This window comes from Tribolium castaneum, chromosome 1 (assembly GCF_031307605.1).
Source record: "Tribolium castaneum strain GA2 chromosome 1, icTriCast1.1, whole genome shotgun sequence".
Taxonomy (NCBI): Eukaryota; Metazoa; Arthropoda; class Insecta; order Coleoptera; family Tenebrionidae; genus Tribolium; species Tribolium castaneum.
In genome coordinates, this window is record NC_087394.1 from 36827252 (window position 1) to 36845460 (window position 18209).

General features: G+C 35.5%; 1 protein-coding gene across 5 annotated transcripts in view; it reads right to left on the reverse strand.

The window, feature by feature from the left end:
- The window catches only part of LOC662075 (serine/threonine-protein phosphatase 4 regulatory subunit 1), a 33119-nt gene that overhangs the window by 8107 nt on the left and 6803 nt on the right, over positions 1–18209 (reverse strand). For 4 of the 5 annotated variants that reach the window (XM_064359181.1, XM_008192335.3, XM_015977512.2 and 1 more), the window contains one exon: positions 3239–3351. In XM_064359181.1, the coding sequence (XP_064215251.1) occupies positions 3239–3351 (113 nt within the window). Of the gene's footprint in view, positions 1–3238; positions 3352–8785; positions 9021–18209 lie in introns of those variants that run through there. The other variant, XM_968196.4, reaches the window with a different exon arrangement.

Consider the following 18209-nt stretch of genomic DNA (forward strand, 5'->3'; position numbering starts at 1 on the left):
CACACGCTTCCGGTCGAGCCGAAGATTTAACACGAACAATCTTCACCAACTAATCGAAAAATTCCGAAACGAGATAGTTAAATATTGTTGAAAAAATAAAACTACCGACCATGTAAACGAACCCGTTATCAGATAAGGTTTTGTAAAGTCGCACACGAAATTCATTCATTAACGCGCGTCCCTTCCATTTGTCAATGAATGCAATATTAAGTACCACCGAACTCATTATTTTATCGACAAAACAATACTTTTTGTAAACATGTACAACCTGTGTAAATTACGATAATTCAACGAATCAATACACCCGCTCAAAGACTGCAATTTCACTCAATTCCAGCCATTGAGAGGTTTGAAGATTAAATTTCAATTGAAATTTACCACTAGCACCCACCCCATTAATAAAATACTAGGTACATCCAACTCAAACGAATTTTGTTGTTGTGGTGAAAGTGTAAAATCTTATTCATTTATGTGATGTTTTGTATTCGCTGGGGGTAAACGGGACGTCGAACCGAATTAGTATCAGACGCGACCGCATACCTTTCTGATGGGGTGTTTGTGCTATTTTTACCCAACGTGGTATAAATAATGTGAGAGTCGTCTAATCGCGGGGGGTCATCCACGTGCGCCACTTCCTGTTACCACCACCGGAAGCTGCACACATCACACACACCCGAAAAGAAAAAAAAATAGTTTGCTCGGTTTTGTCACAGAAATAGATGGTGACAACGACAACGGGATAAAGCGACGCCAGGCGTCCAGATGCATAAATGGGCAAATCTTGAAGAAACTGATTGAAACAATTTACCTAACATTTACTTTGATTAGTCGATCTCTATTATTTAAATTTCAAAATATAGCTTAATCATTATAGTAGATATTACATTGTAATTTGTCGCAAAATTCAATCTACATTCGTTAAGGCTTTAAGAGAGATAGAGGATCTAATGTACATTCATCCAAAATGAAAATTACGCTGGCGTAAATCATCAGAGGTCGTAAACTACATAGTTTTGATTGAGAGAATTTTTTTTGGAAATTGTTGGATTAATGTTTAGATGAAAAAGAAACAAACAAAACAATTTCGGAATTCGTCACCGTTTCGTCAAGAGAATATAAAAAAAAATCTGCAAATTCTTCGACGATTTCTCGGCTTATTCTTGACAATTTTTGCGAAATAATTAGGTTTCTGCATTAAAAGCGTCTTAAATACGAAAAAATTACATTTTTTTGAGTTTTGGACCAATTATCTGACTTTTCGACTCGGTTTATTAGCGTAAGAAACTTAACAACGCATTTAATAAAACCTTAAAAAAGCATAAATGCGTTTTCGAATAAATCTTGTCACTTTTCACCTGATTTTTGACGAAATTTAGCTCAAAAAACAACGAAATCTAGTGAAACAAACAAAATAACATCAGTTTCATTTTGTTTTTATGATTTTGAAGCGCGTTTACAAAATAACCAAGTATTCAAGTCTGAAAACTGAAACTGAAATAAAATAAAATAAATATAAATTTCGATAAAATTTCAGTTTTAACAATTTTTTTCAAGAAAATTAGTGTTTTAACCACTGGAAAAACAGTTAATTTCGGACTAATTTTGTTGATTCCTCGTTTTAGTATGAATAGAATTTTGCGACCAAAAAATGAGTTTTCAATTAGTTTTAGCGACATCTCTAAACTTAAAAAGAACATTATTAGCAAATATTACGATTTTTCGGCATATTTTGACGAAATTTCGCCCAAACCCGATTAATGTTATAAAATTGAATAAAAAAAGAAAACAACAATACCAACAACTCCTTAACGTTGGTAAAATAATTAAAACAAAGGCAGCTTTTCAATTAAAGAAATTCATTATATCTTTACAAATTCCAAATTCTAGGTAATTCAACCGTCTTTCTGTTGTCCGAAAAAATAGAAAAATAAATGAAAAACCAAATCTCTCACACGTGCAATCGTGGTATGGTTTTGTAATTCAAAACTGACGAATTCGTTTCATCCGAATTTCTAAGAATTCCTTGAACTTATATCCATTTTTTTTAATTTTTTCTTCGCAACTAGAACAAAATTCTACAAAAGCGAATAGTTTGTTAACATTTTACTTTTCTTTATAGCTATCAAACAGTAAAATAAAATTTCGATCAAATTCGATGTGTTTTTATGTAATTGTAGGTACGTAATTTTTTTTAATTGTCTAAAATAACAACCATGTTAGTGAATAGTTGAGTGACTTTTCGCTGTTTAAATTCGAAATTTCGAGTAATAATTGCATTTCCGTGCTTACAAACAAAAAGTAAAATAAGCTTGTATAAAAATTCGTAATTTTTCTGTTTCTTCTAGGAAAATATTAGACTTAAAACTCACAAACGCGCTTAAAAAAGGCACAAAAAAAGCTGAAATGCTAACATTACTTTTGACCAAAATTTATTGTAAAGTGTTCAAAAATTGAAAAAACGTAGAATTTACACAATTTTAGGTCTCATACGAGTGAAATTATTGTTTATTTTAGACAAAATATTGAGAGTATTCCTTTTTTCTTGTTGAAACATTCGGAAAAAAGTGATTATACACTCTGTTGCCCACAAGAAACCTTGCGACATTGACAATGAAAATATGCCGTTTTATACAAAATAAAAGCACACAAATGGTCAATAATGCTTAGGACGCCTAATGAATTTTAATTTCGAATAAAATATTCAAGTGCAAGTTCCCATAAATCTTAATAAACCATATTACAGATAAAAACATTATCAAAATTATATGCACGCTTCTAGAGTATCTAATAATTAGGTTTTTGAACTACTATAACGCAAACACGTGGTTTTAAAATTTAAAATACAAGTACTCTCCATAAATACTGTATCGCTGTGAGAGCACTTCCCAGAAACGAAAAAAAATTAGATATGCATCGGCAGGAAATACCAAGATATAATTTTAATCTAGGCAAGTTTTCTTCTACTTCAATTTCAAAACAACCACTAATAATAATTTTTTGCCGCCCGAATGATTCATCCAACTAAACCATCACATGGAAAATTTACCCATTGATATCAGATAATAACCCCCACACACGAAAGTAAATTATATTCTTATACATATTATAGGCACTTCCAAGGCTAGTAAAAAATGTGACGCATTTTATACGGAATTATGACTACCTGCTGCCGGCAACAACCGAAGAACGACATTCTCTACCATTCAAACACGTCATTAAAACTTGTAACAAAACTTACCATCTTTCTCACCCAGCGATCGAACGATGGTCATAATACTCGGAAGTTCTTCGGCTAAAATTTCCGGAGGTGATGTACGAAACAAATCTTGAACAATTCGGGCAACCATTTTACTGCAAACAAACACATTTTCGTTAAGAAAAAAAACCACAACCACGTGGCGTACACTAAGACGCATCACAAAGAATTGGCGGGAAATCATCCCAAACAACTAAACATCCTAGTCAGCGTGGTGATGCGCGCGCACTGGATGCTTACCAAAGCGCGAATTATAATTTTTCAAAAATTGTATTTCAAAAAATCCATTTTTTCAATTGTAATAAAACAAAACATAATATATGTAATGCGAGAAATATCCAATAAGGTCGAGTCATTCACACATACACACGTTTTAATGCTGATACGTAATTGCGATATCCGACTACAAACCGGTGATCAGCGAAAGCGGAGTTGGCGGTGTCCGTCTCTATTGGTCGCGAAGTCTCCGCCCCGCGGAAACAAGCCTAAGATGGCCGACCGTGGACCTGAGGATAATGTAATCTACGTCGCAAATTTTATATTTGGAAATTTCGCGAAAAAATACTTTATTGTCAACTTTTTTCAAAGAAACTTTTTCTTTAACCAACAATACAATAAACGACGAGGTTATTTTTTTCTTTTTCAGTTTAAACGTATGGTATATAACTTTTGAAAAATACACAAAATAGCAAAATGTCCTTTATTCACTCCAAAAAAATCACATTTTAAACTTGCAAAAATTATTACGTGTTAAAAAGGCAGGTTTTTACATTTGAGCAACAAACTTAATGCTAATTTTTAGTTTTCAAGCTCATTTGTTGCGACAAATCACAAAACTTTTTAATTTTTACTTGTTTTTGTCAATTGTCTTTTTTGTTTACAAAGACATTTGAAATTTATGTAGGTATATAAATTTTAATAAAAGGTTGACTAAAGTTTGACACAAAATTGTAATGTTCAATAATCAAATGATAATTTAAGAGGGTAATGTTGCTGCCCAGAGAGTTGCTGACTTGTAACTTAAATGTAACTTGTAAAATAATATAATTTTTAATAATGATTTAATACAAGACACGTTTAAAAATGGGTGAATTTGGCAGATAACTGACGGTTATTGCCGTAATTATGCAAAAGATAATTTTAATAAAATGTTTGTAGCGTTCATGACCACGTTTTAACAAATTTAGACACAAAATAAAATTAGTAAAACTGGCTGTATCTTTTTCACCAACAAAGATGTAAAATAAAACAAAAAGAAAAAAACACAAATGACACTACTAGTTTACCTTTCGCTGATGTTTGTAAAATATTTTTTTCGTTATTCCAAAAATTAATAAAATGAAAAAGCTCAGGTTCGCAATTAAAATGAAGTCATTATTTTCGCAAGAAGTTCTAAATTCTTGGAAATTCAGCCGCCTTTGTGTTGTCAGAGACTAGAAAAAATACAAAAAGCGAATCTCTTACACGTGCAATATACAAAACAGAAGAAAACATCGTTTCAATCGAATTTCTGAGAATTCCTTGAAATCGCAACATTTTTTTTAGAATTGTTTGTTATGTCTTCAAAAGTCGCACAAAAGTGAACTGAATAGTAACTAGTTCTTTTTATTATTAAAATAATACAAACGGATTAAACTTGGCTAATTGTTCAATCAAAATTAAAACTGGCAACGGGAAGGAAGCCAATAAATAATTCTGACATTCACTATCAAAAAAAAAAACTACTAAAAATAAACTTTTTTGGGCAAAAATATAGCTATTTTGTGATGTTAAATTAAATATTTCAGCTTTATGTACAAAAGGAAAAAAATTCTAATGTTGCTCTTTAGAACGTTGCCCATGCAGTGTCAGTTTGTTTTAGGAAAAACTCGGTAATTTTAACCCATATTTAGCTCAAAAACTGATTAATAGATCGCATATTTTTTTACAAATCTAAACCAAAAGCAAACCATTTTTCTTAAGATGTTTTGAAAGATCGAGCATTTACACATTTTTTGCTATCAGTTTCAAAGTTTTATAGTCACAAACGAAATATATGTTTTTAGGTCTTTGCAATCGAAATTTTCAATATTTTGAACTTTTTACTGTACTATAGAGATACTTTCCCAATGACTTCAATTAAAGTATTATTTTTCTTGAAGGGCAGACAAAAATATGATCATATTTTGCCCTCTGAATTTTTTCAGACCAACAAATGTTATGATTTCAACCAAGCCCGAGAATAAATTAGATTCGAGACTGGTATAATTCTTTGACGACTTCCAACTTATTGGTCGATAGGTTTTGTTCATAATCATAAGAAAACCGTGCAGTTTTAAAACAAAATCAACAGTTTCAGTAACATTTTCAGAACAGAGTCAAAAAGATTCATAGTGAAGTTAATATTTCACACTGTTTACTATCACATGATCAGAAAAGACTTCATTTTAATTACCTTGTAATTGAATGCCTGAAAAAGTCTGCGCTCGTAAAAAATAATTTTTTCTGCAAAATTACGATTTGATAACTATTCACAAATGGTTTCTCAAATACTGAATCTGTCAAAAAACTTTGGACTTTTTGCCAATTTTTGTAGCAGCTAATTCGATAAAATTCCCATTAATAGACACTACAAACTACCAAGAGGCGAAAACTCGAGTGCAATTATCACATTGCCCCAGGTCTTGTAGGATATGTGAATTCGTCGTCGCGTCATCATTCAATTACAATACTCAAACTAGAGGGTGAAAAGAGAATTTCATTTGCTTGCGTCAACGTATCAGACGAGTTGTTAGGTGAGTTCTGACCAATAGGAAACGGTAAATGTGGCCAGGTGCAAACCGTAGGTACCTATATATGTTGATTTTGGAAAATCTTTTGAAATGGTGACGATGATGATTCAATGCAGAAACGATTTGCAAACTAACTGTACACTATCAAGAAAAAAACAGTTAAACATTGTCTTGGAAGCGTCATCGGATACCTACATACGTTAGGAATGCAAATTTTAAAATTAGATAGAATAACTTATTAAGGTATGACAATGCTACATACCGATGCGAAATGAATCAAGAATGATATCACTAGGCGCGAAATTGAACCGTGCCTAGAAAATCATACAACTATGAACTTGTGCGAATATAAAAACTCACTAAAACTTAATTCAATACCTACTCCAATTTGCAATTTACTCTACAATGTATCTGTTGGAAGGCTAAGTGGTGTCTTGTTTAATAACGGTAATAAAAGATTAGAACACTACTTGTAACTCTCCTACACTATAATAAGTTTAGTTGTTACTTATTATTCACACTGTCATGTTCAATAAATAGTAACTAAAATCTGATGCACTTAACATATTTTTTTACATCATAAACAATGTCCATAACAAAGTGTTGAAACATAATATTGCAAATAGAAATAAATCATATCTTTCATAACACGATGAAGAAATTTATTTATTCAACGTTTTATCTTAAATATGGCCAAAGAATTAACACTGGAATTGTTCTTGAAAACATTAAATACCCACCCAAAACTGTACTTACGCATTACAAACATTCCTACATTATGATGCGTAATTTCTTTACCATCTGCGCCCAAATTCGGCCAAAATCAACCCTTTTAAATAATTTAAATAGAAAAGAAGGATAAAACAATATTGTTTAGTCTATGAAAAATATTCATATCATTGCGGTGTATAGTTTTACATAATAACATGATACAGTAGTTGAGAATTGTATAATAGTACACGATGACAAGTTTACCACTTGAGAAAAAATGTAAGCATTGTAAAAGCCTCGCCGAACGGTTTACCACTAAAGTATGAGACATGATTGTATGACCTGCTGAAAGAATGCAGGCCTCAGACAGAATCACAACACGACCAGTCAACAACCTCTCGTTCGTTCAGTAATACACAAACAACATGCCGGAGTCGCGGTTTACCCTTGTAAAAGTTTCAAACAAGCAACTCCAAATTTTTTACACTCACTATTACAATTTTTACTCCGGCATAAGTCTATTTACTTTGCAGATTTTTAAGAGTTTATTGGTAAAAATTTACTTACTTTTTGTGGAAGCCGCCTCCAAAAAAAAATGGCTAACAGTAGAAAATTTATTTTTTTAAGGTATTAATAATGTACAAATAAATTGAATTGTTGACTAGAACCTTTTTAAAATTAACTCTGCTTAAAACTCTTCAATTATTTAAAACAAATTAACGAATTACTGTCAGCAATTTTATGTCCTCCGAACAGAAAAAAAAGACTCACAGAGACTTGAGATGATTTATATGAAATGTGTTCGTTACACCAAAAAACTAAAATTTTATAACTGTTGCAATTTCATTGCTGTCACAACAATTAATGAATCTGGTGATTAATAATAACCTTATTAACGGTCATGAAGTGATATTATTAGATGAGTAAGAAACTCAAGTGATTGTTAATAACAGTTCGAAAAAAAGTAAGAATTATTAAATTTTAAAGAAAACCTACAGAAGCCTCAAAAAATTAAAATTATCTAATGCGATTTTCTCGCTCCGGCAAAAAAAATCCTCAAATTTAAAAAACCCATCCACGCCATTGAATCCATGAGAATCCCATAGAAATTCTTGGAATTTCTTGGTTCGTTGACCCATGACTTACTTACAAGTCGTGCGAACTAGTTAGTTGATTTTACGTTCGTTTTTATGCATAATATTGAAATTTAAAAAGAAAAAAAAAAGTCCACGATTATTACAACATCCGGTACCACCCCAGAACAACACGTTACTAAATCTCTCGCTCATTCCACGGAACCAACAACAAAATCGCCAAACAAAACCACAACAGTCGATACGTAATTATAATCGCACTTGTCTATGAATGAGAAACAAGACGGAAGACGTACGGTACCATCAAGGCCGACCACGGAAACGAGGTCGTCACGGTACGCAGAAATCAAACATGGACGGCCTTCCTGTCCCGAGAGAGTCAAAAAAAAAAAATAGTTTTTCTATAGCAGATGTTAAAGAGCGCTTTGTTCTACACAAAACAATAGATGAGGGGTTTGATAAAGTGATACTTTGTAGCTTCATAAAATCTGACACATGACGATAAAGTTTCACTTGTGCTGCGCCCTCGTGAATTAACAGTTTCCGTTCGGAACCATGCCGACCAACCAAAACAAAACAAAAGCTCATTTCTTTTTCGTGAATGTCCCAAATGGTAAATAAAAATGCATCATCGTGGTGTGTATAGTCTGCGCGGGAGTCCACCGACTCAGGCGGCGCAACTTTCATGAATGAAGAAGTCGGTGTGAGTGTGTGGTGCGTCATCATAGTAGGTTGTGCGCGCCGTCATAGCCGCCTAATTATTGCAACATCATGACAATGTGCGTCCGAAACCAAAACATTACAAACATCTCAGTTATGCGCAATTAAAACTCTCTGAAGAGAGAAATAATAAAAAGAAAACGGAAAGCTGATGGTTTTATTTTGCGCCGCCGTTTATAACGGAATAACACATTCCAACTGTACGCGTCCGTATAGAACGTAGAATATCTTACCTCGAACGAGGCTAACGAATAGTTTCCTGTGATAGAGCATCCTGTCAGAATCATGTGTCGTTGTCGTAGTATACACGTGTTTCGAGACACTACATCCTGTTTCAAAAGCAACAACAACACGCACATATTTTTTACCAACACTGAATCGATCAGTAACATTTTTTTCGCGATTTTGAATCCGGAATTTAATCGACGATAAATAAAGGACGCGTTCCCCACACGAACACGTTCGAAAACGACTGAAAGAAACGGCGGGACTTGCTCAGATGGCGCTGCTGTGTTCGTCGTCTTCTTTGGCGTGGTAGAGAGTAGGGGCCGGTGCCACCCCGGCATTTATTTTGGACTCGCCCGCTCCGGAAGTTGGATAGATACGAGGAATCTAGTCGGCTACGATTTTAAATCTTGCGATGCTACTAAAACAATATACCTACGCGTATCCCGGAAAAATCCGGATGATCGTACGCAAAGTCTGGATTTTGTTTTGTTGGTGGAATAATATATCGATTACGGAATGAGAGACGCTCCAAATTTTTTTTTAGATTATTAAAAATAATACAACGTTCGTTTTCGTTGCGATCAATGAGTGCGCGGCGTTTGTTACGTGACGTCAAAAGGCGCCACACACAAATTACGTCACTGGAGATACTCGGAAAATTATTGGTCTGTGTGGGCAGGTATACAGGGCGAGTCAACAAACTTGTTTGAAGAAGTTAACGATTTTTTCGGCAAAATCACAAGAATGTGCCAACGATCTTGCAAAAATGGAAAAAGTGTGTTGAGAAGAACGTTTCTTACCAATTAAATCAAGTGTTTCTGAAAAGTTTGAAACAAAATTCCTTTTCTATAATAATAGTAATTAAATTTGGTCACTGGCGACAAATAATAGAAAGAAAAAGTCCGACAAACTGTAATACAAACAGTTTATAACAGGAGCCACACTGTAGCGAGTGTCAGAAAAACTTGATGGCAAATCCCAAATAGAAAAGAATAAGGGGCACCTCTTTACAACGGAGATTTTTGTAGGGATGTAACAAAACCAATATTAAAATTTCCACCTCCCATTAGTGGACACCTCTCCACAACGGACAATTAAAGGTGTCCCTTATTGAGAGATTTTACTGTATTATTGGGAGTAAAAGTGTTGCGAAGCTGAACCACGAACTTTTACTTCAAATAACATAGATTATTTTTTCCACAAACTTAAATATTATTCCTATACTTAAATTGAAAAAAAGAGATTTTTTAAACATTACATTAATGCTACTGTTTTTGCCACAATCCCTAAAATATTTAGATATCCATGACCGTTTTAACGCATTTTCCGTTTTATTATTTCACAAGAAATCGTCAAGCTTCAAAACTCCCAGGTCTAAGACCTATATTTCGTTACATATTTTTTATATTCTTCTCCTATAATATTAATTGATCACTTCTTATGCGTTTTAGTGTAATAAAGACAAACAATATTTTTAAAACTCACATGAATTTGTGCACAATTTGCGAATTGGCAGAACCACTAGATGATAGTGTTTTATTCTCAAAAATAACGTACGAGAAAAAGTGTTTTTAGATCATTACAACTCGAAAACAAAAAACTAAAAGAATAAGAGATTAAAAAAGAAACAAAAACTCGTGTTAAAATTGTAGCTTTGCAAAAAAAAACATTTCACCAGATAAATAAAAAATCGTTTTTTTACACGTCTACATCAGAGTGACTTTGAAATCAATGAAATCTTTTTGCTTTGTGAAATATCCACAATAATTTCTTGAAATTGGTGGCCTCGCCCTGTATAAGTCGTGGACCCGATTCTCGGAAAAGAGGTCCAAACACCGAACCGCTCTCATCGGCAGGTTGAAATGCTGGCACATTCCTTCAGTCGGCGAGTTAATACAGGATGTTCGGAATTTAGTTTCACGACTCGCTCTTTGGATTTTTCTCCCTTTTCATCATCGCATGTCTTTCTTCTCTCTAAGAGTGCACATCCCTTCACGTCGATGGCTCTCGTTGTTGCGAGACCCGCTGATGATGATGAGACTAACACTCACTATAGGGTCCTTCACATGATAAAGATTTAAGGTTTGAAAATCGATAAGGAGTCAAGGGGGTTCAAGGTCTGTAGCGCCGCCTTCTGGCGTACGGCGTCGTCGCTTGTGTACAATAAGAACCCCGTTATATAACAGACAACTTCGAACGCATTCAACTTGGGCGGCCCCTGGGTCAATGCCACCGCGATGCACTCGCCATTACCGCTCTTGGCGTTCATTCGTCGGTGTTGGTGACAGGGGACCCGTTAATTAATCTAATTGATATTATACTGAGAATATCCTTTCAAATAAGTTTCGAACACGAGCCGTTCGTTCGATCCATTTCAATCAACTCGCAACTTTTTATTATACGAAATTTTCGTTCAATGAATCTAGCGTAGATAATTAGTAATGCGTCACTTTGACGTGGAATGACCCATATGCGTTGGGTCAGATAAAATGATGTTGTTGCTCAACGCTTTCATTCAATAAAAATCGCGCTATTCCTCTACTACCTCATTCATGACATGACGGACTTTACCGATTTATTATATTGTTGATGCGCCCACCACAACCACGAAAAGTACCTCACCTTGTATATAAGACATCACCATTATGGTGGTTACCGCCCTACGATTAGGAATCGAAGAATGCTGGACGTGAAACGAGTTTACCACCATAATTAAACAAATAACGCAACTCTTATTATTCTTCTCCTCATCTTTAATAATTATTGAAAAAACAACTCGTGATGGCATTTTTAAGTAAACAACTAGTCAATATCAGAGGATAGTACGCCCCCAATAAAAAAGGAATGTTATGAAAACACAATCTTGTTTCGTCAGTGTTAACGTTTACTTGTAACTTCCTATCACTTAACCTTGATAACATTTTGAATACAATGTTCATTCATAAATCCTGTCGTTTTATTCGGATCTACGTGTCATCGTGGACACTTAAAACAACAACAACAACTGTCGGATTTTTCAAATACGTCCGTTGGTATTTGGTCAAAAATGTAAAAAATCTCTTGGATTCAATACATGTGTGTGCAAAATCCTGTTCAGAGAGAGAGTACGAGTAGCTGAACGCAAGCTTGAAAACAGTTCAAGAGAAGAGGGTGAGGAGTGCGGGCAGAATGTTTGTGTCCATCAAGAAGCCTGAGGGGCATTCCTCAATGGAAGGAATGTCCGGCGACCCCGCGAATGCACCGACCACAAGGACGCTGGTTCAAGGAGATACCAACACCGATGGAATGTTACACTTAGTGTGTGCGTGGTTAATGAACTGATGGACCCATTCTCTAATTCACCGATGTCAACAAATCGCCATCCATAGACCGGATATGAAATTATCATCCAAGATAAAAAAAATTCAATATTTTGTTTATTTTACAAAACTAATTCAAATGCCAATAAATAATAACGAAATTTCTTCTACATGTTTGGAGTTAATGACCTAAATAAAATAATGTTGGTGATTTGATTAATTTCAAATTAGTTACTCGTCCATAAATGTGTGCACTTGGCAATTATAATAATTTCTAAAACAGTTATTTTTCTTTAATTAAAATTAATCAACGATTAATTAGAACCGTAATTTATTACACATTAATAATAAATGGGGTAAAAGTTAAGCAACTAAATTAAGATTTTACGATTCAATTTGTAATTGTGAAAAACATTTCGCTGCATATGTTCCAAACATAACTCGCATCCTTTTTAAATAAAATGAATTACAAAAGTTAAAAAGGAACAACTAATTGTTCCGAATTTTTAACCCAATTTATGACGTTTCGTAGAGTAAACGCTTTCATTTGGCAAAGTAGGTGGTAAAAGAGGTTTTCCGTATAATTTAGTACCGTAGGTGGTCTGCAATTTGCACAAGAAAAAACCCAATATAAATTTTTACGAATCAAAAGATGAATTATTTATATAATAAGGCTATTATATTCAGTGCAATTCCTTTTCATGTTGTTTTTACCGTGCCTTATGAGCGCAAATTCTTCATCTTCCGACACGTAACACATGATTTGATCGTACGTCCGCCGTCAAAACAAATTTGGTAAATAGTAGAGTTGTGGGGGCGATCGGATACGAAAAAAAACCGTCCCTCTTATGGTCTATATGGAAAAGGATAGCGACCGAGTAGTGCGTCGAACAAATGGAATTTGTAAGCTGCAGGCCGACACACAAATCATCAGGTTGTGTGGTGTGATGCTTTCCCACGGTGTTCGCCTTCGCCCCACGCCGTGTCGTACCCCGCGACCCGTTTATCCCCAACTTCTTGAGCGAAAACGACAACAACCGGAGGCGCTAACATCGACAATGGTCTCTGCAGCTCTTTGCTGATGGCTTGCGCTTCTTCTTCTTCTTGTAAAAAAAAAAAACACAACCAACTCGCCTTCTTACTACGTCGTAGAAAACGCTTACGAGCTGGGTGGGTTCGTTGGTTTGTTTTGGTCGGGGAGATCACGACCGGATTGGTTCTTTTTTTTGCCTCAACTCGTTTTTCAATGATTTGTTATTAAAATGGTAGCAATACACGATGTATGTTTTTGTTTTCGTGCTCATTTATTAGGTAGACAAGTACTTGTGTCGATGGAAAAACTCAAGCATCTCAAGTGGTTGCAGATGTGTCAAAGAAGACCGCAAACGTTGGTACCTTAGCTAGTTTAATAATTCTAATATTTTTTTTTTCATATTTTGGCTTTCGTGGTAATTCCTCTAGGTGGTACGTCTCAATCGTCACGTATCACCAAAGCAGCCTTCTGGCGAGGAAAGCCCTCGAGGTGGTGGTGTTCCACAACCACAACAACACAGCCGCGTTCAGCCGCCTGCCGAAGGAGGTAGGTAAAAGTATAAAGGTAGGTATATAAGAAGAGAGAGAATTCCTGGAAGGACCGGACTGGTGCATACATGTATGCATATCCCGCTGCAGCAGCGGCGGACAGACACTCCTTGGTCATTGCCGCGGTATCGGCATCGGCATAGCATGGCATGGCATGGCCTCAGCGGCCGCATTCTTGAACCCCGCACCACGCCGCACGACACCCGCAACACACCATCATCTATCTACAGACTACTGCGCAGTTACTACGAAATACTATCGCCGACGACGACGACGATGCTGCTGCCTTGCTTTTCCCGCCGCCATGCCATTGTTGGGTGTTTTGCCTTATACGTTTCTTCTTACCATAGGCGCCGATTACATTGGTGCACCCACTGAGAATAATCTATCACCTCATTTCGTTTCAGTCTAACTCTGTTTCTTTCATCGCAAGAAGGAAATAAAAACACCACGATGGTGATGCTAACGATGGGCACGTCTGCGGCTCTTTTTTGTTGCCAACTTTTTTTTGGCGATTTCTTGGAAATTAGCCGATTCAAAACGCCTCGTTTAAAATGGGGCGCCATGAAATGGATACGGAGGGCTTTTACTAGTCTCTCTCTCTCTTTCGGAGTGTAGACGAACGATGAATACACCCAGCCAATGACCGTCACCGGATGCGAATGCATCACAACATGAGTTTTAACGGCGAATTACTACTACATTGCCGTACTACGTTTGATACACTATAGTACATAAACAAAACTTTCCGGTATCAGAAAAAAAAATATAATGAAAAATGCAAATCACTCTTCGAACAATAATCATAATTATACGATGGAATTTACTTAAAAAAAAAAAACAACAGAAAAAACTGCGTTTCGCAACATTAACTAATTGAGTCAACAAAAGTCGTTGAAATCTTTGACTTGCCAACACATTTTTATAATAAAAGTACATATGTTCTAAATCTAAGCCCTTGTGATTAAGATTCTTGTTTTGACTGTAAATGGCATCTTATGCTATGGCAATAATGGTAACATGGGTGTGGGTGTTTCAAATAAAACCGTACCATAAGCATATGTAATTGCGCTTATTGTAAATAGATAGGTACCGACTATCGACGAGTACCTTGGATTCATAATCAATAAATAGAAGCCAAAAAATTGGTATAATATTTTTTCGGATAGACAGTAAAAGCGTTATTATTTATTCCAAAGATTAAAGGCACTGGCAACTTAAAAAACAACTTTGTCTTAAATAATACCTAGTACTGAAAACGCGTACCTACTTAGTAGTGAAAACCGTTTCTGCACTATAACTCAAGGTAGTTATGACGTCGTAACCGCCTGACGAATATTTGGTCTAGTTTAAGAACAAATAGTTTTTCATTTGATAAGTGATACTGGCAGAGTTTATCAAAATTTGAAAAAATTACTGAGTTCAAGACAAAAACAACAGAAAGGAGTCGAAAAAAGTAAGTATTTAATTTTTGATTTGGTGGAAAATGTCTGAAAACCAATTATCCGTCAGGTATTTGTTAATTTAGAGGATTCCAGTGATAAGATTTTATGAGAAGCGGTTATGACGTCACGATTTCTTTCTTTCGAAACGGTTATTTCACTTATTGTTCATTGCAAGAAACTTTGAAAAAACAAAACATTTTAAAAATTATTTTCATAATTTGAATGTTCGTTTATTGTAAACACTTGTACATATTATGCATACTGCATTGCAGTAACTTTTGAATGTATTCCGAGTTCATTAAAATTCGATAGTAGATGCTCTCTGACAGGTAATTTAATTACCACATCATAACATCAGCTAATTGCAAATTATCTAATCAACAGACAATAATTTTTACAACCACACCATTTACACACAAGTGCAAATCAAAAATCTATCTCCTAAAAGTAAAATCGAAAAAAAAAATATGACAATTTTAAGGAATTCCTCAGATTTATTTTAAAAGATTGTAAAAAAAAATTCTGGAAATACCCGAAACTTAAAAATTCCCCAATATAAAACACCCACTAGAAAATTCACGACAATGAAGTCTGCAGACAGATACAGATGCGTACATTGCGTAGGAGGGAGCGCCTTTCTATTTATAATTTTGTTATGACTGAGCCCCCCTGCGAACATTTAAGTTAAATTTAAAACGTGTAATACTGTCACCTACTCCAAAACCAACATTTTTTTCTCTCCAAACTACTGTCTACGTTTTTCACCGCTCGTAATTAAAACCGCCCTCCCCCTTATGTCAAAAACGATTTTTTTCAACATGCCTTAAAGGCACCATCACGTTTACAACCAATTACCTACAAGCATCAAGCACTGACCCCACATAAACCGGCACCTCTACCTACCTACTCGACTAGAAAAACAGTTGAGGTAAAACATACATTTTTCAATTCAACCGACCAAAAATAGACGCCGTAATCAAAAGTGCAACGCCCCCCATCACACCGGAAAAAATTTCTTCTCACCCTATTCAAATCTAAAGTAGCAAAAACAAAATGTTAACATTTTTGCAGCTTGCACGTCTTGACGAAATAAATTGCTCATAGTATAGAGGGATAGATGGCTTCGGTTTATTTTTGGTGTTAAAATGTGCAACATCTGCGCGTGCTAAGGATATGGGCATTATTCAAACTGCAAAGGAAGAAAGGGGCACGTACCAAGCAAGAGAGATCGAAAGAAGAAAATTCCTTCGACAAGCTTTTATACCTATGCAACACCTGCCCAACTAAGCAATGATTTGAATTAAATAAAAGAACTGTATATAACCATCAGAAAAAGGTACCACCTGCCTACGTGAAATCAAAGACAGCTGTCGTTCGTGCCGCCACAAGACAACGTCCAATTTTTTTCCATACTTTTCGGAAATATATTTTCATCGAAGAGCAAAAACTAAACCGATAATAATTAAAATATCGATTTATTATTGAGGCCGACATGTGCCACACGGCAATTATCGATAACTTAGACATAATGGAAACAATGAAGGAACAAGGCACGTGACCGGAAACACAGACATGATTACACGGACCACCTGGCGGAGCAGTGCTTCCAAAATATATGTGTTGTTTTTGTCCATGATTGTCTTTCTCAACGAAACAAAAATCTTCAACCATTCCACATAAAGGAGATATTTTATGCAATGAATAATATAATGAATAGGCAATTAACGCCCAATCTATCAGAATGGTGGTAACATTTAAAAGTAAGAAGAATGCATCAACCTTGGATGAATGCAGGAAGGCCGCGCGGGGGCGCCAGATGCACGCCAGCTGCTGGATGGAAGGCACGAGCCAGCAGCTGCCGATGAGACCCTCTCCCATATATCTAATCTTTTGCCCGTGTTATGTGCCAGTGAAATGATGACCACCTTAACACCTTCCTTTCACAAGAACAAAACAAAAGTAAAACCACCAAAACCACATCGAAAATGACCATCTTTTGGAAGAAAAACATCTTGTTGGCTCCTTCCTTGAGATTTGGAGAAATTGCAACACCTAATTTATCTTTTTCTTTACAAATAAATATACGCAAAAATCTGAGAATAACCAAAAAAATGCATTCATAACAGTCGGATAATTTTCAAACTGATTTTAAACCTTTCAAACAGTTAAAATTCAAATAAAGCAGTGGTTTAAACGACGAATGCCCAAACAAAATGTTCCAAAAAGTTCAGATCTCCCTGCAAAATCGAAAGATTTTGTATAGTTCAAAATAATAAGTTAGAGCTTTTGCAGTTTTACGCATTATTCTTTCATATACAATTGTACAGTGTAACAATTAGTTGCATTTTAACGAAATTAAAAAAAAAATTAATTGACAATTGAGTAGAGCGGCACAACTTTTTTTTATATGTAAACCAATTTCAATCATTTAAAAACACATTGTATTCTAAAAACAACTGCCAGGTGTAATTTCCAAAATTTCAGCATCTTTTTGATACTTGAGGCGAAAATACCTGGAGTTTTTTTGGCAAGTAAAAAGCGTCAACACTAAAAACCACCCTTTAAAAGCGAATCGAACAAAACCGGAAGGGTGCAGACCGAAGAAGATAGATAGTAAGGGTAAAAAAGAACTGCTGTGGTAAAACTGCATCGCGTGCAAGCTGTTGGTACGGACGGGGTTGAGGTTCCACCAACCACACCTGCTTGTAGCAGATGTGCACGTCTACACACACATACATCCTAAGGTCCCGTCGTCGTCGTCGTCGTCGTCTGATGTGCATTCAAACCCCGCTCTATATATCGTTATTTTCACCTATATAGGGTGTGTCATATACTTCAACACAACACACAACAACGGTAGTAGCTGCTGCTGCTGCTCCCCCATTCTCTCCTTCACTCTCCGACTATGATCTTATTAAGAAATTCTTGCACCTCCGGTCGTCCTTAACCAACTCCAATCGTCAATCCGATCCACTATTGGCCGTCCGATTCATAGCTCGAGGACAGGTAACTCCCACCCAAGAATCGCCAACATTTTGCGCAGAAAACGCTCGCGTTTCTCGTATCTATTCTATATTTTACACCCCGAAAACGCGCGTCCTCGA